Here is a 24,412-nt window from a genome sequence, read left to right as displayed (position 1 = left end):
GAATGTCATCAGGCTTTCTCCAAAAGTAATGCTTACCAAGTGTTGAGCCAAGTGGTATCACTCCTCAACTGCACCCATCTCAACACATTTATGAAAAGGTGGTATTCCTCAACTCATTCACTGCCAGACCATGTGCAAAAATGTGTCCACTCCAGTGCCAGGGATTTTGCTGCTGTGAAATGTACATTTCTCCACTGTCAGATAAATAACAATAATACATTTCATTTTTAAGCGCCTTTCAAAACTCAAGATCACATTTCAGTCACAGGAGAATTTTTTTCTGTGGGTGAGCAGCGGCAGCCACACGCGCCAGCGTTCACTCAACCCAGAAGTAACTCAAATGGATAGAAAGCAAGCTCGCTAATAGATAGCCAGCTAGCCAGCTAGATAGATATATAAGTAATAGATAGCTAGCTTGATAGCTAGCCAACCATCAGATAGCTAATAGATAGCAAAAAAAAATAGCAAATACAATGAGACCTCAACTTACAAACACCTTATCCTACAAACTTTTCGTCTTAAGAACCTCTAATTTATGAAAATTAAACCTTATAATAAGCACTATTTTCATAATACACACCCACTACGGCTGGCGGAGTGATCTTCGGCGGAAGCACACGACCGAACAGCGCTCCAGCCGGCGCTACTTTCCACACCCCCTCTCATTGAATGCACACGTCGATCGCCTTCTTGGAGCTTTTTGCTGATAATTTTACTATGATGGGACCGAAAAAAAAAAACACCACAGGCTCGTGTTCAGCCCAGGAAGACACAAAATAAAATTACAGTCGCTGAGAAGAAGGAGATAATTGAAAAACACGAACGAGGTGTGCGTTTGTGTGATTTAGTGGCCAAGCACGGCTATGCTAAGTCAACAATTGCTCCCATTCTCCGGAACACAGAAGCCATCAAAGGTGCGTCTGTTGCAAAAGGTGTTTCCGTGCTCTCAAAGCGACGGTCTCGGGCAATCGAAGAAGTTGAAAAAAACTTTATTTTACAGCACAGTTTATTTCTTTAATTACAGTCCTCATGTAATGTGCCTCTCTTTGTGACTTTATGATACAATGCAGTGTATTTCTTTCATTACAATACAATAGCACATTTATTATACATAGAATAAGGTATGGTGTGTGTCGTTTTAAGGCTTATTTAGTTAAAAACTATATTTTATGGAAACCCGGGAACGGATTATTCCCATTTTAATGGTTTCCTATGGGAATTTTTTTTGGAGATACACACTTTTCGCCTTACACACTCTGTCTGGGACCCAATTAAATTCGTAAATTGAGGTCTCACTGTAGATAGCCAGCTAGGTAGCTACCTGGTAGTACTGTATTGGAATTGATTTATTTAATCAGTCTCGCAGTGCTGCCTTGGGGAAAAAACACAACTGCCAATACAATATTTCCATTCTTTTATGTCACCGTTTTGAATGCATACTGCCTGGAAATACAGACACTCCCCGACCTATGAATGAGATATGTTCCGAACGGTATTCTCAATCGGATAGATTTGCGAGTCAAATCTGACATCTGAAGGCTGTGTAACACTGTCACCCATTTGCTATTTCCGTCGCCACCATATGCTATCCCAGTGCAATACACACTGGCAAACTTCAGGAACACAGTGTTTTTACTGCTAATCTAATCTAATCTGATCGGATCCAATCTAATCTAATTTCATCTAATTGATTCTGGAAGGAAATTTATAGATAGAGACGTGTTTTCCATGGAAATGCCCTCATTCATTCCAAGCCGCCTAAAATTCAGACACAAAGCATAAAAATGCATCAAAATACATAACACATACACATTTTTGTACCATTATTGTGCAATAAATGAATTTTGTGCATAAAAATTATGGTCTTGTGACCTTTAAAGGACAACCGACGTCTCCGGTCAAGTTGTGTCCATAATTTGTAAAATGGCTTCAAATAACTTCTACTGAGTGTATTTTAAAAAGATTCCACCGCATATAGCTATATTTTACGTTTTAAGACTCGCGCTGAATATTCAGGAAGTCTTGTTTTTTTTGGAGTTGGTGACGAGTCCGTACGTGACGTAACTAAAGGAACGCCCCCTGACCGAAACAAAGACACATTGTAGCAGTCCTTCCATCACGTCAATGTATTTTGCTGTATTGTTTGGTATGAAAACCTTTGTTGCACCCAAAAGCCGCCAGAAGAGGGTGTCCAAGCTCCATATAAGGAATTTATCAGCCTGTGGAAACGGAGGTGGCCACAGGAGGTCGCCATTTTGTGCCTCTTTTTTTTGGTTGAGAGATTTACCCCCAATGTTGCCTCAAAATGGCACAAATAAATTCTTTCATCGATTGCAAACATGTATGCTTTCATCTTCAGAACTATTTGAATCATATTCATAACATTCATAACATAAGACGTCTTGGCGTGACGTCACAAACTGGGGGCGGGACTTTCTGAAAATGCCCAATTCGCAGCTCAATTGCAGATTTTGGACACTTGAAGTCATTTTTATTGGTGTTTTGCATTTGACTAAAAATATCATACTGCGCGTTTTGGCTATTTTAGATGCTATAAAACGTTTTTCTGATGTCAGTTAAGAAACAAAAAAGTGATGTCGGTTGTCCTTTAACTCATTCACTGCCAGACATGCAAAAATGTGGACTACATAAACATTCAATGCAGTGTCAGAAACCTTAGACTCTCTTCTTTCATCAGAAAAAAAGAGTTAATTCCGAAATTATATGGGTCTCGAGTTATATGATCTTGAAATGAGAGTGACTGTCCAAATGCAATGCACCACATATATATTGGTTTCTATAGCGCTTTAACAACAGCTGAAGCTGGAACAGAGGCCATGGCCAGCGCTTTATCGGCACTCAAGTGTGAAAAAAACAAAACCCGAATAAATTTGGGAATGAGTAAATCTTGATTGAACAATACAAACACGCCTGCTCACAATGGAACATCTGCACGAGGATAACGTCCGATTTATGGAGATCTCAGCCAAACCCATCTGCTTCTTCGTTTAAAAAATGTTATTCAACAATACTAACGCATCGGTCACAATGAGGAAGGCACGACACAAAGGTGTGACATATAATAATAATAATAATAATAATTGCGTAATAATAATAATACATTTCATTTATAAGCACCTAAGCAGAAGGTAGTCGAGTGGCGCATTCTCGTCGGTGCGCTCAATTTGGTTCAGAACCAAATTTCAGTTGTTTAACGAGGCATAAAAAAAACGACATTTTTGGTTGAAAACCGAATTAGACGAGAACCGAGACGTTTGAAAACCAAGGTTTGACTGTATTTGAATTTTTTTTTGAATTTGTATTTGAATTCATATTTGAAAACGTTCTTTTTTTCCCCTCGCTAGGCCCAGGGGCAATGCCTCTTCTGTTCAACTTGAGATCGGACCATTTAGGGAACTCAATGTCAGAGCCACAAAGATTATTAAGAAGAAGCACCATCCTGATGACTGCCCCAAGGATCCTCTTACTTTTCAAGTCACTTCAAGCCCCACGTCTGTGGGTGACTCCCACAGGTCAAACCAAAGATCTATCTTACGTAAACGCCCATGCAGACTCGATTTGTTCGCTTCTTCCCCACAAAAAGCCACGGAGTAAACTGCACCTTCTTGCTCGATCCCTCCTATTAATTCCTCACGCCACCTTTGATGTGTAAGTAGCTAACGCAGGCACACACATCAGGAGCAAACATGCAAACCATATTTAGGAAGATATGCGATTGTCACAAATCAACAAGACAAGACTGACAGGAACAAGAGCCCACTTGGGAAAGTGGGTAGAAACATCTCAGAAAAATGGAAAGCATCTTTTTTTTAACAAAGCTGCTTTCCAACAGGGACGCTTCAGAGAAAAGTCAAAGTTTATGAACATCAACGACGGAAAAGGGACGCTACACATGAAGAGTGTGTCACACGGTATTTTTCAAACCGCTAGTTAAATGGGATGTGGAATTTCTGGAGACTTGACCAGAAAGGGCATAATGCATTGAAAAACATGTTGAATTAAAAAAATGATGGTGTAAATAATTTAATTCTGCTGTTCACAAAACATAAATCCTAACACATGACATCTATTAGGATAAAATCATTCAAAAGTCAAAATACTGAGGGGGCGTTGAAATATTATCATTAATATTACAGTAAAGTCTCGTTATATCGATATCGGATATATCGATAGTCCCGGTTATATCGATATTTTTTCGGACTCCCTTGAATATCGATATAACGAGACTTTACTGTATCTCGCAATAATTTGGAGATACTTAATTAACCATGACAAAGGTAGGTATTGATCCGTGGCGGGCCGTGGATTTCATCACGAGGTCCTCAGTAGTGCTACGTTTGAATCAAATCCACAGAAAAAAAAGTGTGGTGTGATTTACTACAAGTCCACTAGAGGGCACCATTAGCCAGGAAATAACTTTCCGACCTTTCTTAACTCATTCACTGCCATTCATGAATTCATTCGGGAATTGATAATATGACAGAGCGTCATTCCCAAATGTGTTCGGCTTTTGTTTTTTTGTTTGTTTGGGTGCTGATAAAGCGCTGACTACGGCCTCTGGTAATGTTTTTTCCTTTTCACAAGGGCTGCCCCCTTTGGTCGGGTTTTTTTTCATGCTTGGGTGCCAATTAAGCGCTGGCCATGGCCTCTGGCAATGTTTTTTCTTTTCCACAAGGGAGAGCATTTCCCTTTTTTCCATATTAGCACTTTGTTCCAACTTCAGCTGTGTTAAAGCGCAATATAAACCAATATACAGTGACATCTCAGTGTACAGAAAGTGTGTGTAAGGCAAAAGGTTCGTCTGCCAAACATTTATTTTCCATAAGAAACCATTAAAAATTAGAATAATCCGTTCCCAGGTCTAAATAAGCCTTAAAACTACACAAAATATACCTTATTTTTTGTATAATAAATGTGCTATTGTAATGTAATTAAAGAAATAAACTGTATTGTATAATAAAGTCGTTTTATTTACCTTTGTTATGGTCGTTGATGTAGTTGCCTCTTGATGATATCCGAGTGAAGTTGCCATGCTTTCTCGGCGATAATACCCTCACTCACACGGTCCCCTGCTTGCTGGTTTTCGTTCATCCAAATCAACAGCAGTTTTTCAACATCTTCTACTGCCTGAGACCGTCGCTGAGACAAACAGTAGCAATGGTCGACTTAGCACACTGGTAGTGGGACTCTTAAGTCACACAAACGCACACCTCGTTCGTGTTTTTCGATGATCTCCTTCTTCTGCTCGACTGTAATTTTCTTTTGTGTCCTCTTTGGCTTAACACTAACCTGTGGTGGGGACTTTTTCGGTCCCATAATAGCGAAAGTTCTCCACTCGATAACAAACCACGTCTGCACTCAAAGAAAGGGGGTGTGGAAAACTAGTCCGCCAGCCACCCTGGCGCTGTTTGACCGTGTGGTTTGGTGTTCATCCGCCGAAACTAGTCCGCCAGCCACTGTGGCGCTGTGTGGCTTGGTTTGTCCGCTGAAAACTAATTAATATGCCAAGATTATATTCTCACGAATTTAATGTCCGTAAGGCGAAACGTTTGTAAGGTAAAGCGTTCGTAAACTGAGGTATCACTGCATATGTTATTATTTTGGACAGCCGCCCTCATTTCAAGCTTCAAGCTCATATAACTCCAGACCCATATAATTTAGGAATTAACCCATATACCCATATAATTTAGGAATTAACTATTTATTCTCCATTCCTGCGATTGGCTGGCAACCAATTCAGGGTGTCCCCCGCCTCGTGCCCGAAGACAGCTGAGATAGGCTCCAGCACCCCCCGCGACCCTAATGAGGAATAAGCGGTACGGAAAATGAGATGAGATGAGATTCTCCATTCAAGGTTTCTTATGCTGCATTGAATGTTTATGTAGTCCTAAAACTCAATATTCTATGGGGCCTTGAATTTGAGTGACAATGTCAAAAACCTTGGCACTGGAGTGTACATATTTTTGCACATCATCTGGCAGTGAATGAGTTAATTATGTCCATTTTGTTTTGAAAAGTCCGTCTTGAAAAATGGCTTTAACAGTCAACCCCCAACTAAATCAATTTCTTCTCCTTCAGCCGTTGTGGCTTGAAAACTGCTATTATATCAACACAATATATTTGCTTATGCAGCTAGCTACCGTGCTAGCTCTGGCCAGTATGTTCTTGTCACAAGCGGTTTGTGGTCTGATGATTTCTCGCAAACTATGATTGGCTATTGACGAGCTAATCATAGTTTGCGAAAACTCAAACCTTCACCAGCGCCTTCAAGAAGGCGTTGGTACCCTTTCTGGGTTGCCAACTCGAAATCTGATTGGTTAGAGCAACAGTTTAATCAACATATTTGATGCGTCATGGCCCTCAGACCTGATTGTGAAGGCGTACAGGTCGATTTCTGACCCTGGTAACAAATGATGACTAAAATGTGATTGGTTAAATGCTTAAATATGAAAACGTGCATCTAGAAGCAGCACAGCAGGGTAATGAAAGTAAGCTGATGAAAGAAAGCTGAAAGACAATTCAGAATTATTTAATAAGGATTCTTGGACAAAATATAATTAATATTAGTCTGTGATTCAGATATTTTTAGGCCAGCAGAGAAGGCTTGGCAGTCTTTGACGGTCTGCAAAAATGAACACAATATTTGTTGTTGTTTTTTTGATGAAAGATACTAAAACTGATGATGCTTCATATAAAATGCCTTCAAGATACTGAATCACGCCTGCGTGAGTCATGATGAGAGCAACCGGGGAAAACGGCGCTTTTTGCGGGCCTTCAAATGCCTGGATTGCGGGCCGCAGCATCCCTCCATGCCTACACCCCTTTTCATTTTTAGACACAAGGCTTTTTCTGCAGCGATCCGCTTGATATTGTCCGTATTTTAAGGAGGCGTCCCCTGTCACGCCTCTCTCGACTCCCACCCCCCTGCAATCCCCCCCCCACCCCATCTCATCCAACGCCTCCTCTTCCTCCTCCTCTTCGTCGCCGTTACTCTGTGCGCTCAGACGCGCTCGGCGTTCAGTCTCATCCGGACCCCCGATGGCCTCCGATCACAGACACTGCATGAAGCACATCAGCAGCCACGGCCCCATCATCGTCCCCTAGCGAAGCCCACTCGTGGATTACCGCATTGTTTTTGCCCTTTCCAGACACGAAGCAGAAGATACAGAGAAGGAGGAGGATGATGCTGCACGCACCTTGGTGGATTTCCCTTTTGTGCGTCTGTGGATTGATGCACGTCGGTCACCAGAGCAACCCCCATTCCTTTCATGGTAATCCAACATCATGTTTCATTGATTTATATTTGTCCTCATCTTATTACCCTTCTTTTTTTTCACAGAATCAGTAAGGGGGGGAAATTTGAATACGGCGGTCAATGTGTGTTTTTATCCTCCCTCCCCCCCTCCACTTCCACAACAATAAAATGGGTCTCCTTCTCTTTCCCTACACCGGTGCAGGTGATGCTTCATCAGGCGTCAAAACGCTGAGGAAAGGAGGTGGCTGGCTGGATAAAAAGAAGGAGGAGGATACAGTGCCCGTGCGGTTGCTCTACAGCAGACACAACAATAGCATGATTGGCGAGCAGGAGATCAACACCCGCGTCACGGGCAGCCCCGGATCCATGGAGGTACACGCCTCGCGTCGGTGGTGCTGTTGGATGAAGTGCTTCTTGTTTATTTGTCTGCAACCCTCCTCTCGTCCTCTGGAAGCACGTGAGAAAAATAGCAACAAAATACCCGAATGTGGCAATGTTGTGCTCGTGACTTGCCTGTAGGGCAAACAAGTACGGTATTTTTATGTTTGGATAATCATTTGGTGCAAAAAAATCAATGAAATCATCATCAGTCAAAATTATTAATAACCAATTCAATTAAGAAATATTTATGAATGCACAACAAGCAAGATTTTCATCTCCCACATGCATTTTGATGTCAATGATGGAGTATTAAATCTTATTTCAAAAGAAAATCATTAAATTCTCCAATTTCCACATGCATACAAATGCCACAAGTTGCTTTTGAAGCTTTTGTTTGCTAGAGGGCGGTCAAGAGTCCTGGACTACCAAAATACATCAGGCAGCCTTGTTTACAGTCGGGTCGGGAAATATACTTGGTGTGAAATATTTTGGTGTGTGTGTGTGTGTGTGTGTGTGTGTGTGTGTGTGTGTGCGCGCGCATGTGTGTGTGTGTGTGTGTGTGTGTGTGTGTGTGTGTGTGTGTGTGTGTGTATATATATATATATATATATATATATATATATATATATATATATATATGTATATATATATGTATATATATATGTATATATATATGTATATATATATATATATATATATATATATATATATATATATATATATATATATATATATATACGTATATATATATATATATGTATATATATATACTGTACATAAAACATAAATATCTATCCATATATATCCTTCAAATCCCATCTCAAAACCCGCCTATTCTATCTATAATTGTATTTTATTTATTATTGTATCTATGCTTTTCTGTGACTGTAAAGTGTCCTTGAGAGCTTTGAAAGGTGCTTGAAATAAAATGTATTATTATTATTATTATTATTATTATTATTATTATTATTATTATTATTATTATATATAGATAGATTAATACATAAATAAATAAACCAACAGAGATAAATGAATCAATAAATAAAAACATAAATAAACAAATATAGAACTAACACAAATAAATAAATACACCCATTCATAAATAATTAAAAAAATAAGCGAACAAACAGATACAAACAGACAAATACGTGTATAAATAAATACATTGAATGAACAAACAGCTAAATAAACACACAAATAAATAAATCACAAAATAAATACATAAATGCATGAATAAATAAATACATAACTAAACAGATAAACTAATAAATAAATAGATAGATGGATAGATGAATTGATAAATAAATAAATAAATAAATAAATACATGTTGAGTCTGTGTCTTCTTGCTGGTTTTCTCGCTCCGTAAGGCAGAAGATTGCCAGGTAGACTTTGTCCCCCTTATTTCACATACATGGATGCCTTTTATTCCAAAATTAACTAGAACATACATTTTCAATGGTTATAAAAGATGTTCACAAATCTCCATGAGGGTTGGCCCTCATCTGCGACGTCACACGAAGAGAGTTTGATCACATATTTGGCTTTTTTTAGCCCTATCAGTCTAAAAATAAACATTTCCAATGGATTTGAAAGAATGTCACACATGACGAATTTTATTTATAGACTCTCTGGACTATTTCTAAATCTCAGATGCAAACACTACCACACCGTGGAAGAGTTGCAAAAAGTATTGTTTGGTGAAAAAACAAAGGCCGTAAATGAAAATAGCCTATGTGCGTATTTGCCACCTGTGTGTGTCCACACTTGGATGGTGTGGAAAGTCATCTGTGGTGTACAATAACTAACAAATCAATGTGGGATAAGTTAGTGGTTTACGCAGAACACAATTTCAGCTATCTCTTAGCACCAGACATTTCATATCGCAGATTAAATTAAATTACTATTTACGAATGTCGCTTTATACGAAATTTTCAAGTTAAGAAACGTTTCGATAGAAATATTTATCCTCTTGTTACGAAAAAAAAATCAAGATACTAAAGGTAAAAATAGAGTAGGCCATGCGAAGCTCCAAGTTTCTTAAACGCAACTTGGAATTACCCAGAAAAATAATTTTTACCAGTCGGGTGATCGCTCACTATGCTGATGTTTGCCTTGGACATTTTCGAAATGTTGTTCAAAGCCGACAAATGCCAGACAAAAACCACTTCTGAGAGAGAACGTGGAATAATGAGGTAAAAAAACAACAACAACAATGATGAGGGCTCAGTTAACTCATTCACTGCCATTCACAAATTTATTCGCGAAATGAAAATATGACGTAGAGCGGCATTCCCGAATTTGGTCGGGTTTTGTTTTTTCATGCTTGAGTGCCGATAAATCGCTGGCCATGGCCTCTGGCAATGTTTTTTTTGTTTTCCACAAGGGAGAGCATTTCCCTTTTTCCATGGTATTGCTTCAGCTGTTGTTAAAGCACTATATAAACCGATCTGTATGTATTGCATTGTATTTTGGACAGCCACCCTCATGTCAAGGTCATATCACTCCAGACACATATAATTTAGGAATTAACTCTTTTTTTCTGATGAAAGAAGAGAGTAAGGTTTCTAACGCTGTATTGAATGATTATGTATGTATGTATGTATGATTATGATCAAGACTCTCGAGGTCACTTTACAGTCACAGGATAAGGTTTTTTTTCCTGTGGGTGAGCAACATTATTTTTATGCACAACTTTCATTTAGTGCACAACAATGTGAAATGTAAAAATGTGTATTTGTTACATATTTTGATGCATTTATATATATTTTTTGGTCTGCTTGGAACGAAGTAGGGCATTTCCATGGAAAACACGTCTCTATTTACAAATTTCCTTTCAGGGATTAGATTAGTTTAGATTCCATTAGATTAGATTAGATTAGATGAGTCTTTATTTGTCTCACAGTGGAAAAATGTACATTTCACAGCAGCAATAACCAAATTCAGGAGCTGCTTTAAAGCCAGCCACTCTTGCGGCGCCATCTTGAAGTAAAATAAAATTGTAAGTGGAAGTAGCACTGTTTTTTTGTTCATGTGTGTGTATCTCCTTTCATCACTTTGCTCTCACGCGTCAGTACGCAACATGACTGAGAATTCTAACATTTGCATAATTATCTGCACCAGTCGCAAAGCAGACATTGATGTCTTAATGAACAGGCATTTGGTTGCCGGCGACTGGCTGCAACTATCCATCCGCGTCCATTTGTCTAATGCGTGCATGTCATTACGTGCCCTCTAATGCGTGAAGATGCTCATAGTTGAAAGCGATCCGTCCTTTCTTGTGTGTCCTCTTTCAGGTGAACCATGTGGCCCGGGCCAGTTTTCAAGTGGAAGCTTTTGGCAGGAAGTTTACCTTGGATGTGGAGCTAAATCAGTGAGTTGTTCTCGTCTGTCTGCTCTTAGATGCAGTTTTTAAATTATTCTTTTGCTTCCAGCACATGGCTGCTGTGCATAAGACAAAGTGTCAAGTCAGTTATTTTATTTATTTTTTTATTTTATGCATTTGATTTTAGTGTTTACCGAAGAGTCAAATATGTGACGCCGATGCTTATTCAGTTACATCTCACGCTCATTTTTTGCCACGGGCCACATTGTAGTCACAGTTTCATCCTGCTGTTATGAATTTGGGGGAGCCATTCAAATTTTTAATCCTCTCTGCATTTGACATACAGTATAGAACGCAAAACAAAGTACTGTATTTTCTGGAATATAAGAGGCACCTTCAACGAATTACATACAGTAATACATTGGTTTACGAACTAATTGGTTCCCAGACAGAGTGTGTAAGGCGAAAAGTGTGTATCCCAAAAAATAATTTCCCATAGGAAACCATTAAAATGAGAATAATACGTTCCCAGGTCCCCATAAAACATAATTTTCTACTTTCTAATTTTCTAAGCCTTAAAACTACACAAAATATACCTTATTTACGTGTAATAAATGTGCTATGGTATTACAATTTTAGAAATAAACTGTATTGTATAATAAAGTCATTTTATTTACCTTTGTGATGGTCATTGATGGCTTTATGGAATGGAGTGGCCGGTTTCCTCAGCATTAAACACTTGATGAGGAATGTAGCCATCTTCTTTCACCTTCTTGAGGAATGATCCCTTGGAGGTGCTTTCTCTACAATAATTTTACCTTGTTTCTCATCAATTGTCTTTTGTTTAGCTGGGTTGATAGCGTTTTGCATCAAGTGTACAGATGGCTTGTGCGGGTTATTTGTAGAGCCTGATTGATGGGAATTTTAACCTTGCAGTCTACACTCTGCTTTTTTATCTAAGTTGAAACAAGTCCAAATTTCACAGTTTTCTATCCATTTTGTCACTCTCTGTCGTCTGACTGTCTCTTTAATGTTTAAACCACCTCCCCTTACTGCTGCATTCTTAACCAGTCACGTCGCTTTAACCGAAGACTGGGGGCGGGGAATAGAGGACAAAAAAATGTCAGTAGCCATTTTCTATTTTTGGAGAGTGGCTTCACTCTCTCTCTGTCTGTAACCCCTACCCCCTCACTGCTGCGTTCTTGACCAATCACGTGGATTTAACCGATGACTAGGGGCAGGGAATAGAGGACCTAGACAAGCCGGCTGCCATTTTTTTGTTAGGAGAACAGGCTCGTTCTCGACACGTCACTCATTGTGGCAGCTCTGTGTGTATCCCGAAAAATAGTTCGTATGCCAAGGTCAAATGTTCATAAATTTAACTTTCGTAAACAGAAACGTTCGTAAGCCAAGTGGTTCATAAACCGAGGTATCACTGTATTTGAAAACCTTTTCCATACATAAGGCTCACCGCGTTATAAGGGGGGCCTTCAATGAATAACATATTTTAAAACCTTTTCCATACACAAGGCGCACCGGATTATGAGGCAAAAATATTTTCTTTTAGGTCAAAGTCAAAGTCAGCTTTATTGTCAAATATGCTCGTATGCATGACATACAGCACAGATGAAATTACTGTCCTCTCAGACCCAGCATGCAAGGCACTTAAAATTACTTTAACAAACATAAATATATATATGTATATAAATAAACATGAAAACACCAATTTGCCGGGAGAGGGGAGCCGCTGCGTGTTCACGCGCCGCCATCTTGGGAAAAAAAATGTGAAAAAATAACAAATATGACAACACAAAGACACAGAGTCATTCATTCTTCAGGACTTGCTGTACCCTCTTTGTGATGACATGAAGCAGTTCTAGTTGAAAGAGGAGAGGATCAAAGCATCCATGTCAGCAGTGGTAGGTGCGCCTTATAGTGCAGAAAATACGGGAATGAATAACTAGTTTCCAATTTAGAAGTAAAAAATAATCAGTTATTGTGGTTTACATGGGACAATTCAAAATTTTGGTTCGGACTTTAGCAAGCATCACAGCACTTGACATGCTTGATTTGCTTTTGTGGGTCGAATAAAATAATGTGATTGGCTAAATTTGGCCTTGATTTTGACACGTGTACTAGAAAGTCACTTTCTAGTGCATTTGCTGTTGATGTGTGTGTGTGTGTGTGTGTGTGTGTGTGTGTGTGTGTGTGTGTGTGTGTGTGTGTGTGTGTGTGTGTGTGTGTGTGTGTGTGTGTGTGTGTGTGTGTGTGTGTGTGTGTGTGTACACAGTATTTGTGTGTGTATACAGTGTGTTTGTTATGGAAGTGATTGAGAGGCTCCAACATAATTTATGGTAAAGCGGTGCACTGTCGGACACTGATATTGATCACCACTGATGGAAAGTGAACGACTCACTTTCCTCTCCCTCTTGGTTTATACTATTGACTCCCCCCTCCCATCCTTTCATGGCCCCTCCCTCTCGAACACAAAACATAAACTACCCTCAAGATTAGCTTCACCGAAGATGTTTTGTTTTCATCGCTGTCTGTTTGTTAAGCGTCAGCTACATAGTAATCCCACATTCGAGGTCTTTCGAATCAGAGATTCGAATATTATTGGGCGTCAGCGTGTGGTGGAATGTAAATGATAAAGTGTTCATTTGTTGGTCTATGTAGGCTCTCAGTCGTACAGGAGTGGTCCATCGATGAACAGCCGTCATCTGTACTTCTTTGAAGGTGCTGGACGTTTCACTCCTCATCTGAAGAGCTTTGTCAGCAAACGAAAGTTGTGCTGTATATACATCCCTAATGGACATAGGTGGAGATCTGGCACCACCACCTCTGTCCATTAGGGATAAATATATTAATAAGGCCAGTTACCAGCACAACTTTAGTTCACTGACGAAGCTCTTTGGATGAAGAGCGAAACGTCCGACACCTTCAAGGTACAGATGACGGCTGAAAAAACCTTTTCATCGATATTCATTTATAGGTGACAATTTTACAAAAGGGCGTGGAGAAATGAGTCTTGGGGCTATCTATTTGAGCACTTTACAAATGTGTCTGTTAGTAGCGTGGATACATTTCAGTGACCGAATTTGATTTGCAGGATTAGAGTAAATTGGAGACCACTGGTGTAAAGTATTTAAATAAATGCAAATATTTCCTGAATAGAGTTGATGTGACATTGAGACGATTTCATTGAGTTTACATATGCAGTAGCTTGTCATCAACTGTTCTAAAAGTGAGTTACTATCAAGTCTGTGGCACAATTTGAAGTTGTGCAGCATTGCTCCTTTGGTTACCAGCTTGCGAGTGTGATTGACAGCGTCCATGTGTGTCCCACTTTGAGTCCTACTTTTTCATCCCTAATGAGGTATACTTTCCCATTTTTGGTGTCTGAATGTCATCCACTCACTCACACATACACACGTTTTCATCATTTTCTGAGTACCACTTTTTCAAACATCACTTACGGGGACCATTCTTTCCAAATGACTTACAGCTCTAAAGTAAAATCAGGGTTGCACTCGCTGGCTTTGTCAGCTTATACACACCTTTATAGGACAACCGACGTCACTTTTTTGTTTCCTAACTGACATCAGAAAAAACGTTTTGTAGCATCTAAAACACCCAAAATGCAAACACCAATAAAAATGACTTAAAGTGTCCAAAATCTGCAAAAAAAAATGAGCAGTTCGTGACATCATGCCAAGACATCTTGCATTTCTGGAGAATCAAAACTATGGCTTCAGATTCTGAGAATATGCTTTCTTGTTACACATCCAGTTATGAATATGATTCAAATAGTTCTGAAGAGGAAAGCATACATGTTTGCAATCGATCAAAGAATTTATTCCGTGCCATTTTGAGGCAACATTGGGGGGAAATGTCTCACCCAAAAAGAGGCGGAAAATGGCCACCGAGCTCCTGTGAGGAATGAATCAGCCCGTTTCCACAGGCTGATAAATTCCTTACATGGAGCTTGGACGCCCTCTTCTGGCTCTTTCTGGTGCAACACAAGGTTTTCAGACCAAACAAGCATTGACGTGATGGAAGGACTGCTACAATATGTCCTTTTTTTCGGTCAGGGGCGTTCCTTCAGTGACGCCACGTACGGACTCGTCACCAACTCAAAAACAAGACTTCCGGAATATTCAGCACGAGTCTTAAAACGTAAAATATAGCTATTTGCGGTGGAATCTTTGTAAAATACGCTCAGCAAAAGTCATTTTACAAATTATGGACACAACTTGTCCGGAGACGTCGGTTGTCCTTTAAATATAAGACTTTATGATGTCATGTTAGGACCATGACTTTTGGGGACTCTACGCATGTAAAAACAATTTTACACACGTAATGGAGACTAAATATCAATATATTTAAATGTATTTAAATAATTCACACATGCACGCACGCACACACACACACGCACACGCACGCACACACACACACACACGCACACACACACACACACACACACACACCTTCACGACCTGATTTCCCTAATACAACACAGACTCAATGTGTATTTATTTATTAATTTACCCATTTATGTATTCATATATTTATTTATTTGTATATTAATTTTATTTTCGTATTTATCTATGTGGTTATTTATTTATCTATTTATTTAAACAGAAAACATGATTTTTTGTGTTTTGTTTTGTTTACTGGAGTGGGCGGCAGCATAGCACAGCTGAGCTGAATGGGCCATCATGTTATCTTCATTTTGTCTTTTTTTCCTCCATCAGTAACAGAAATCCTTCCTTCCCTCCTGTTGAAAATATTCTGCATCGTGTTTACTTGTGTCTCTCTATGGACACAAGCCCACATGCCAAGTGTGTCTGGTGCGTACACGGATGGAGGGGCCTGCGCTCGTCTCCCCATCATTGTCTTTGTCCGCCTCCTCCTCCTTCATCTCTTTGACCGGCTGCTGCAACATTTACATTCATTGAACAAAAGCATGGAGAAGAGCTGCACGCATGATTGTGGGGGTTGCCTCCTCCTACCCAACCCACCCCCTTTTTTTCAATCAACCTCAACCAAACATACACATCTCCATTCAGCTCTTATATCCCCACACCCCACATCACTCAAGCCTGGTGAATTATAGATAAGATTAAAGAGGAGTGTGTACATGTCAATGTATTTTGGAATTTTAAAAAAAGGGGAGGGTGACGTAACACACTGTCTTTTGTACAGCTGTACAGAAGTATCTAGAAAACAGTTGCACTCATTATGACAGCAAATCATATCAGAATCAGAATTTTGACTGAGATATTAAGCTTTAAATTTTAATTGACTTCATGATGTCACGATTTGCAAGGTGGTGGTGTTAGTGGTGGTGGTTGACCACCAAAAAACATGCAGGAGGGAGGAGCAGGGTGTATTTGGCAAATTGTATAAAATAAAGTCACCGGGAACAAAATCTCAAACAACAAAGTTATCAGAACAAATAAGTTAACAAGTAACAAACACAACCATGAGTAAAAGATGACAAGATGAAACAAACCTGACAGGGTGAAACAAACAATGACCCGACACTGAACGGTCGTACTGGGAATCCTTTTAACTGCCACTGATTTAAAAACGACCAAAACTTTTGCAGCTGCATGCGGGGCCCGACAGTGCCACCCGTTGGTTGTAAACCAAAACATGACAACTAAAAGCAAGCCAAAATATATCCAAATATGATTGGTCAAGATGTATTTAATCACACCCTTTTTCTATTCATAACGGTGCAAATGTCATTATCTTTGTCTTGCGTTGTAGCCAAATGTTGACGATCAAATTGTCACTTTTAATTAAAGAGATGACAACGACAAATTGAACGTTATGGATGGAAAAATCAATGATGACATTTTGCCATTCCTGCATTGTATTGATCCGGAGGATTGGATTGGCCTTTATTAGTCTCGCAGTGGAGAAATTGACATTTCACAGCAACAAATTTATGAAAGGACTGGAAAAGGAAAGAAGGAAGTACAAAAACAAAATACAGAAGCTGCTTTAAAGGCAACACAAAAGACACAGACAGTCATTCAATCTTAAGCACTCTCTGCACCCTCTTTGTTGTATGAGACAGTTCTAGATGAAAGAGGAAATAATCAAAGCGTCCTTTTCACCAGTGGATCAGGGACATCATGGTGGAATGGGCACATCTACTACAAGTAACCATGAAGCTGTAGCCTCCATTGATGAAAGAGATTGTCTCACATCTCCTGCCCCACATAATTTCGCTTCAATTCCAAGCTGTGACAGTTCCACATAAATTTACTTCAATTCCAAGCCACTACAGTGCCACTAAATCCACTTCAATTCCAAGCCGCGACAATTCCACTAAATCCGCTTCAATTCCAAGGCGCGACAGTTCCACTAAATCCGCTTCAATTCCAAGCTGCGAGAGTTCCACTAAATCCACTTCAATTCCAAGCTGCGACAATTCCACATAAATCCGTTTCAATTTCAAGCCACGACAGTTCCACTAAATCTGCTTAAATTCCAAGCCACTACAGTGCCACCAAATCCGCTTCAATATCAAGCCACTACTGTGCTGCTAAATCCGCTTCCATACTAAGCCGCGACAGTTCCTCTAAATCCACTTCAATTCCAAGCCGCGACAGTTCCACATACCTAGTCGACCCTCTGCGCTGACACATTAATCGACCAAATGAAAGCTGACTACTCACTGCACTTCCACTTTTCACTACAACGTCTAAAATCAATAACAATCCAATGGGTGAAACATCATCGCATGATGATAGAAGATAATCCGAATGCAACCTGATTGATCCTGAAAGGATGCCAACTATTTATGGGGGCCTTAATGAACTAAACTTGATGCACATAAGCAGAGACGGAAAGTCATCAGGCGCTCAGATTTACTTTTAAAACCAAGAAAATGGACCCTGATAGGGAAAAAAAGCTTCTCTGCGCTGTTTTCTCGTCTAATATCGGTTACATCATCACTCCAGTGTTACAAAACAGAAACAAGAAGGCTGGCGTCCCTCCTGTGTGCAATGTTGACACTGACAGGCGCTCAGTATGTTTTTATTCCTGCCGGTGTCGCGTCAGCTTTCCTGCACGCAGTCATGCTCTTTATGCTAATGCACGCTTTCTGGGAGTGCTGAATGCATTATTCATCTGTGTGTGTGTGTGTGTGTGTGTGTGTGTGTGTGTGTGTGTGTGTGTGTGTGTGTGTGTGTGTGTGTGTGTGTGTGTGTGTGTGTGTGTGTGTGTGTGTGTGTGTGTGTGTGTGTGTGTGTGTAATTGTCATCCGTCTATGTGGTGAGGGATGATCAGGATAGAATGGTCACGTGAGCAACGGGGTGTCTCCAAACGTAGCAAAAATTAAGTTGTAGGTAGTCGGTAGTTTGATAAATATGTGGGCGTGTCTGTGGCTAACTAAAAGAGTGTGGATGTGAATAATGTGTGTGCATCATTTAAGTGTTCTCTCTTATTGTCACGTTTCGGTTTGCGACCAACAGGCGACACTGTGGGGCCGCGCCTGCAGCTGCAAATGTTTTGGTCGTTTTTAAATCTGTGGCAGTTAAAAGGACTCCCGGCCCGAATATTCGGTGTTGGGTCATTAATTGTTTCACCCTGTCAGGTTTGTTTTATCTTGTCATGTTTTACTCATTGTTTTGTTTGCTACTTTGCACATTCTCTGTTGTTGTTTGAGATTTTGTTCTTGCTGAATTTATTTGATACAATTTATAAAATACACCCGGCTCCTCCCTCCTGACTGCATTTTTGGGGTCCACCACCACCACCTTGCAAACCCTGTTCATGCAAAGCTGATTTTTAGCACTGGTTACACACAATAAATAAATGAATGAATCAATGAATGAATGATTAAATCAATCAATCAATAAACAGACGGATAAATGAAAATCTAGATAGATAAATAAATGCATAAATAAATGAATAAAATAAATAAAATGGATAAATAGATAAACCGATAAGTAGATAAATACCCTGTCAGGTTTGTTTCATCTTTTCATGTTTTACTATTGGTTTTGCTAGCTACTTTGGACCTTTTTCTTCCGATGACTTTGTTTGAGATTTTTGTTCCTGCTGACTTTATTTGATACAATTTGTCAAATACACCCTTTTCCTCCCTCCTGTCTGCATTTGTTTGGGGACCCCCTTGCAAATCATGACACTTATGGTCCGGTTCCCATGTCATGTACCGAGCATTCTACCTGCTTTGTGACACCGATACACGCCGTCGCTTCTCTTGCCCTCCATTTACATCTGCCATCCCTGTCTGTCTCCCTCTTACGCCCGCTTGGTAATTTATTGAAATGAGGCGTGATCTGATTTCGTGAGGTCGCCATGGAAAACGCACAAGCGCTCCAGATAGGGGGGGATGGGGAGCTAAAAGTGACAAGTATGGAAAAAAAAAGAGAAGTCTAGGACGTGTGGTTGTCTTTTCAGCACCCGTTTGTCCTGTTGCTATGTGGGTGGAGAAGTAGCAGATGGGGCCGAAGGGGGGTTGGTGGGTGTCGAGTGGACACCATACACTATTTGTATATTTATATGCTTGGGGGGGGGGGGGGGGCTACTTGAAAGGATTGCCTCGGAACAAATAGAACTGCCCTCGTCCATACCATTCCGCGACCATTTTCGTTGTACGTCATCCGTTCATGTGATTACACGCCTACACACGGACACGGACACTTAAGACTCACACTTCCGTCGAACGCGGCTATTGGGAGTGCAATGGTTCACATAGTTGGCAATTTCACCGCTGCCATGGAGGTCGATTCCGTCTCAATACTTCAATCCTGGGGCCTTGTGGCTGTCTTGACCCTTGACCTAAATGCTGTTCTTTAGTCACCTCTTTCATTGTCCTGCCTCTGTGGATCTGTCTTACTCAGTTTGAACTTGTACCAGTAAAACCAAAGAGATTTTGGCACCTCTGCACGCCATCTGCATGCTCTCATCCCGGTACTGCATAATGCAACAGTCAGGTTGTACGTTTCTATATGGATGCTGCGTGCCACGGCAGTTGTCCCCTACTCTTTTTTTTTTTTTGTGAGACACACCCATTCCACGCAAAGCACGACTTGAACACACGAGCATGGAGATCACTGATGTCAAAATACTTTTTGTCGCAGGCCATTTTTAAGTTAACTTGTTTTCCGGCGTATAAGGTGCACCCAAAAGCCTTGATTTTCTTCAAAAGTTGACCTTATACGCAGGTGTGCCTTATATGTGAAGTAATATTGAGCCACAACAGGTCTGGCAACTAGTGTCAGCAGCCACAACTCCATTTCCCCCTGGGGGAGAAGTTGTGCGTAACTCCAACTTCTAGCGCCTTATAATGTGTTGTTCCTTATACGTATATGGAAAACCGTTATGTATTATATTTGAAAACTTTTTTCATTCATTGAATATACTCCGTTGCCCCTCATATATGGAAACAGTTTGAAAATACACCATTCATTGGGGTTGCGCCTTATACTCCGGTGCGCCTTTTACACCGTAAAACACGGTACGCTTGACCTCGGAGAGGCCGTTATGACAGTGAAACCGAATAATTGTTTACAGAATCAAGATGTGTAAAAAAATATACAAATAAAATGTGACTCAGCATTGTGTAATAAAGTGAAGTGCCATTCCCAAATGGTTGTTTGACCTTTTTTGTTGATAAGTAGCGATAGCAAAACATAAAATAAAATAAATGATCCCTGAATGCTCATCTATGTTATGAATTGGCCAATCTCTAATTTTAGTTTCCATATTTTCCCAAAAGCCTTGATTGTCTTCAAAAGATGACCATGCGCCTTATACGCAAGTGCACCTTATATGTGAGTTAATATTGAGCCACAACAGGTTTCACAACTACTGTCAGCAGCCACCGACTTAATTTCCTCCTGTAACTCCAGCCTCCATTGTAGCGCCTTATAGTATGGTGTGCCTTATATTTGGAAAACGTTTATCTATTTATATACAGTGATACCTCGGTTTGCGAACCCCTTTGCTTACGAACTTTTCGGTTTCCGAACGTTACATTTATGAAAATTTTACCTTGGCATACGAACTTTTTTCGTACACGGAGCTGCCACAATGAGTGATGTGTCGTTCGCGAACGAGCCTGTTCTTCTCACAACAAAAATTCAGCCAACTGTTTTTGTCCTCTATTCCCTACCCCCAGTCTTCGGTTAAAGCCACGTGATTGGTCAAGAACGCAGCAGTGAGGGGGGGTGGTGGTTTAAACATTAAGGAGACAGGCAGACGACAGTGAGAGAGTTTCAACTTTGATAGTTCAAAGGCAGAGTTTAGACTGCAAGGTTATAATATCCCATCAATCAGGCTCCACAAACAACCTGCACAAGTACACTTATTTAAAACAGATTCTTTTCTTACAGACAGCGTATTGTAGGTGTTCAAATACCCGACATATTTCGGCGTATACTGTCACGGATGTTGTTGTGGCGCGCCTTTTTCAGCTGGTGTTGCTATGAGGGTGTGACCTTGAACACCTACAATACACTGTCTGTAAGAAAAGAATCTGTTTTAAAGGACAACCGACGTCTCCGAACAAGTTGTGTCCATAATTTGTAAAATGGCTTCAAATGATTTCTACTGAGCGTATTTTACAAAGATTCCACCGCATATAGCTATATTTTACGTTTTAAGACTCGCACTGAATATTCAGGAAGTCTTGTTTTTGAGTTGGTGATGAGTCCGTACGTGACGTCACTAAAGGTGCATTGTAGCGGTCCTTCCATCACGTCAATGTATTTTGCTGTACTTGTTTGGTCCGGGGACCTCATGTTGCACCCAAAAGCCGCCAGAAGGCCAGAAGAGGGCATCCAAACGCCATATAAGGAATTTATCAGCCTGTGTAAACGGAGGTGGCCACAGGATGTCGCCATTTTGTGCCTCTTTTTTGGGTGAGAGATTTTCCCCAATGTTGCCTCAAAATGCCAGAAATAAATTATTTAATCGATTGCAAACATGTATGCTTTCCTCTTCAGAACTATTTGAATCATATCCATAACTGGATGTGTAACAAGAAAGCATATTCTCAGAATCTGAGGCCATTGTTTTGATTCACTAGCAAGGCAAGACGTCTTGGCGTGACGTCACGAACTGGGGGCGGGACTTTCTGAAAATGCCCAATTCGCAGCTCAATTTTTTGCAGATTTTGGACACTTTAAGTCATTTTTATTGCTGTTTTGCATTTGAATAAAAATATCAGCCTGCGTGTTTTGGATATTATAGATGCTATAAAACGTTTTTCTGATGTTAGTTAAAAAACAAAAAAGTGACGTCGGTTGTCCTTTAAATTAGATATCAAGTAGACAGGATGAACTTAATACGACCATCTGTACACTTGATGCAAAAAGCCATCAACCCAGCTAAACAACACAATTGATGAGGAACAAGGTAAAATTATCACAGAGAAATCACCTACAAGGGATCATTCCTCAAGATGGTGAAAGAAGAAGGGTACGTTCCTCATCAAGTGTTCAATGCTGAGGAAACCGGCCACTCCATTCCATCGAGCCATCAACGACCATCACAAAGGTAAATAAAATGACTTTATTCTACAGTACAGTTTATTTCTTTAATTATAATACCATGGCACATTTATTATCCATAAAATAAGGTATATTTTGTGTAGTTGTAAGGCTTAGAAAATTATAAAGTAGAAAATTGTGTTTTATGGGCACTTGGGAATGGATTATTCTCATTTAAATGGTTTCCTATGGGAAATTAATCTTTGGGATACACACTTTTCGCCTTACACACTCTGTCTGGGAACCAATTAAGTTCGTAAACCAAGGTATCACTGTATTATATTGTAATTTTTTTTCATTCATTGAAGGTGTGCCTTCTAGTCCGGTGCGTCTTATATATGGAAAAAGGTTGAAAATACACCATTCATTGGGGGTGCGCCTTAATACTCCGGTGCGTCTTATACACCGGAAAATACGGTATGTCTTACCTCAGAGAGGCGGTTATGACAGTGAAACCGAATGAATGTTTGGGGTACGATCCAAGTTGAAGTCGGAATCACACCGAGTGATACAGGTTTGAAAGATAGGCAGCAAGGGGGCTTGCCGGATGTTCAGTTGCAAGCTTCAAAGTCTCGTTCAATTGGACAACCTAATCTTCCTTCCCTTGCTTGGCTCATCGCTGTTGACCACATATCACAATTTTTCAATATCCAACAAGTTCAACGATTGCCGATTCGCCAGAATTGTCTTCCATGTGCACTCGGCATTCAAGCCAATTTGAGGAGGACAATGGGAGGTGCGCAAAAGCAATTTGAATGTGCTGTGTCAGGCTCCCGTGAGGAGAAACGGCAGTGCTGACGGAGGAAAGGGTGAGGGGTGCTGTTATGTTAGAAGGGCGGATGAGGAGAGCAGAGGAAAGAGGAAGAAGGGGGGAGGTTTCTTCTTCAGGGATGGCTGCAGCTGCTCGCACATAAACACCCCAAACCTAAGCTCGGATGAGGCCCCATTTAAAGTCTCCAGGCTGTAATTCATTTATTCGCTAATTGCTTATCAGAAATGCCTCACATTGATTTTTTCCCCACAGGAAAATAGAATTGATGCCATAGAACAAATTTTGAGAAAAGGAAACTTCTGTCTGCATCCGTTAAGTACTGTATGTCAGCGCTCCCGACTTAAAGGACAACCGATGTCACTTTTTTGTTTCCTAACTGACATCAGAAAAACTTTTATAGCATCTAAAATACCCAAAACACGCAGTATGATATTTTTAGTCAAATGCAAAACACCAATAAAAATGACTTAGTGTCCAAAATCTGCAAAAAAATGAGCTGTGAATTGGGCATTTTCAGAAAGTCCCGCCCCCAGTTCGTGACGTCACGCCAAGACATCTTGCATTGCTGGAGAATCAAAACAATGGCTTCAGATTCGGAGAATATGCTTTCTTGTTACACATCCAGTTATGAATATGATTCAAATAGTTCTGAAGAGGAAAGCATACATGTTTGCAATCAATTCAAGAATTATTCCGTGCCATGTTGAGGCAACATTGGGGGGAAATGGATCACCCAAAAAGAGGCAGAAAATGGCCACCGAGCTGTTGTGAGGAATGAATCAGCCCGTTTCCACAGGCTTATAAATTCTTCTATGGAGCTTGGACACCCTCTTCTAGCTCTTTCTGGTGTAACACGAGGTTTTCAGACCAAACAAGCATTGACGTGATGGAAGGACTGCTACAATGTGTCCCTTTTTTCAGTCAGGGGCGTTCCTTCTGTGACGTCACGTACGGACTCGTCACCAACTCAAAAACAAGACTTCCGGAATATTCAGCACGAGTCTTAAAACGGAAAATATAGCTATATGCGGTGGAATCTTTGTAAAATACGCTCAGTAGAAGTCATTTGAAGCCATTTGAAGCCATTTTACAAATTATGGGTACAACTTGTCCGGAGACGTCG

General features: G+C 40.3%; 1 protein-coding gene across 3 annotated transcripts in view; it reads left to right on the top strand.

Annotated features, from left to right (window-relative positions):
• Nucleotides 1-24,412, top strand: part of adam22 (ADAM metallopeptidase domain 22) — a 79,905-nt gene that overhangs the window by 6,669 nt on the left and 48,824 nt on the right. For all 3 annotated transcript variants that reach the window (XR_016115330.1, XM_088998948.1, XM_088998947.1), the window contains exons 11-13: nucleotides 7,170-7,292; nucleotides 7,479-7,648; nucleotides 10,952-11,028. Coding sequence is in view for 2 of the 3 variants with exons in the window: in XM_088998948.1 (XP_088855074.1) it covers nucleotides 7,170-7,292; nucleotides 7,479-7,648; nucleotides 10,952-11,028 (370 nt within the window). In the remaining variant the exon portion in view is untranslated. The remainder of the gene's footprint in view (nucleotides 1-7,169; nucleotides 7,293-7,478; nucleotides 7,649-10,951; nucleotides 11,029-24,412) is intronic.

The sequence above is a fragment of the Hippocampus bargibanti genome, linkage group LG06 (genome assembly GCF_051943395.1).
Source record: "Hippocampus bargibanti isolate YZ-2025 linkage group LG06, ASM5194339v1, whole genome shotgun sequence".
Taxonomy (NCBI): Eukaryota; Metazoa; Chordata; class Actinopteri; order Syngnathiformes; family Syngnathidae; genus Hippocampus; species Hippocampus bargibanti.
The sequence above is the reverse complement of the archived record's forward strand: the minus strand, read 5'-3'. Positions and strand labels throughout refer to the sequence as shown.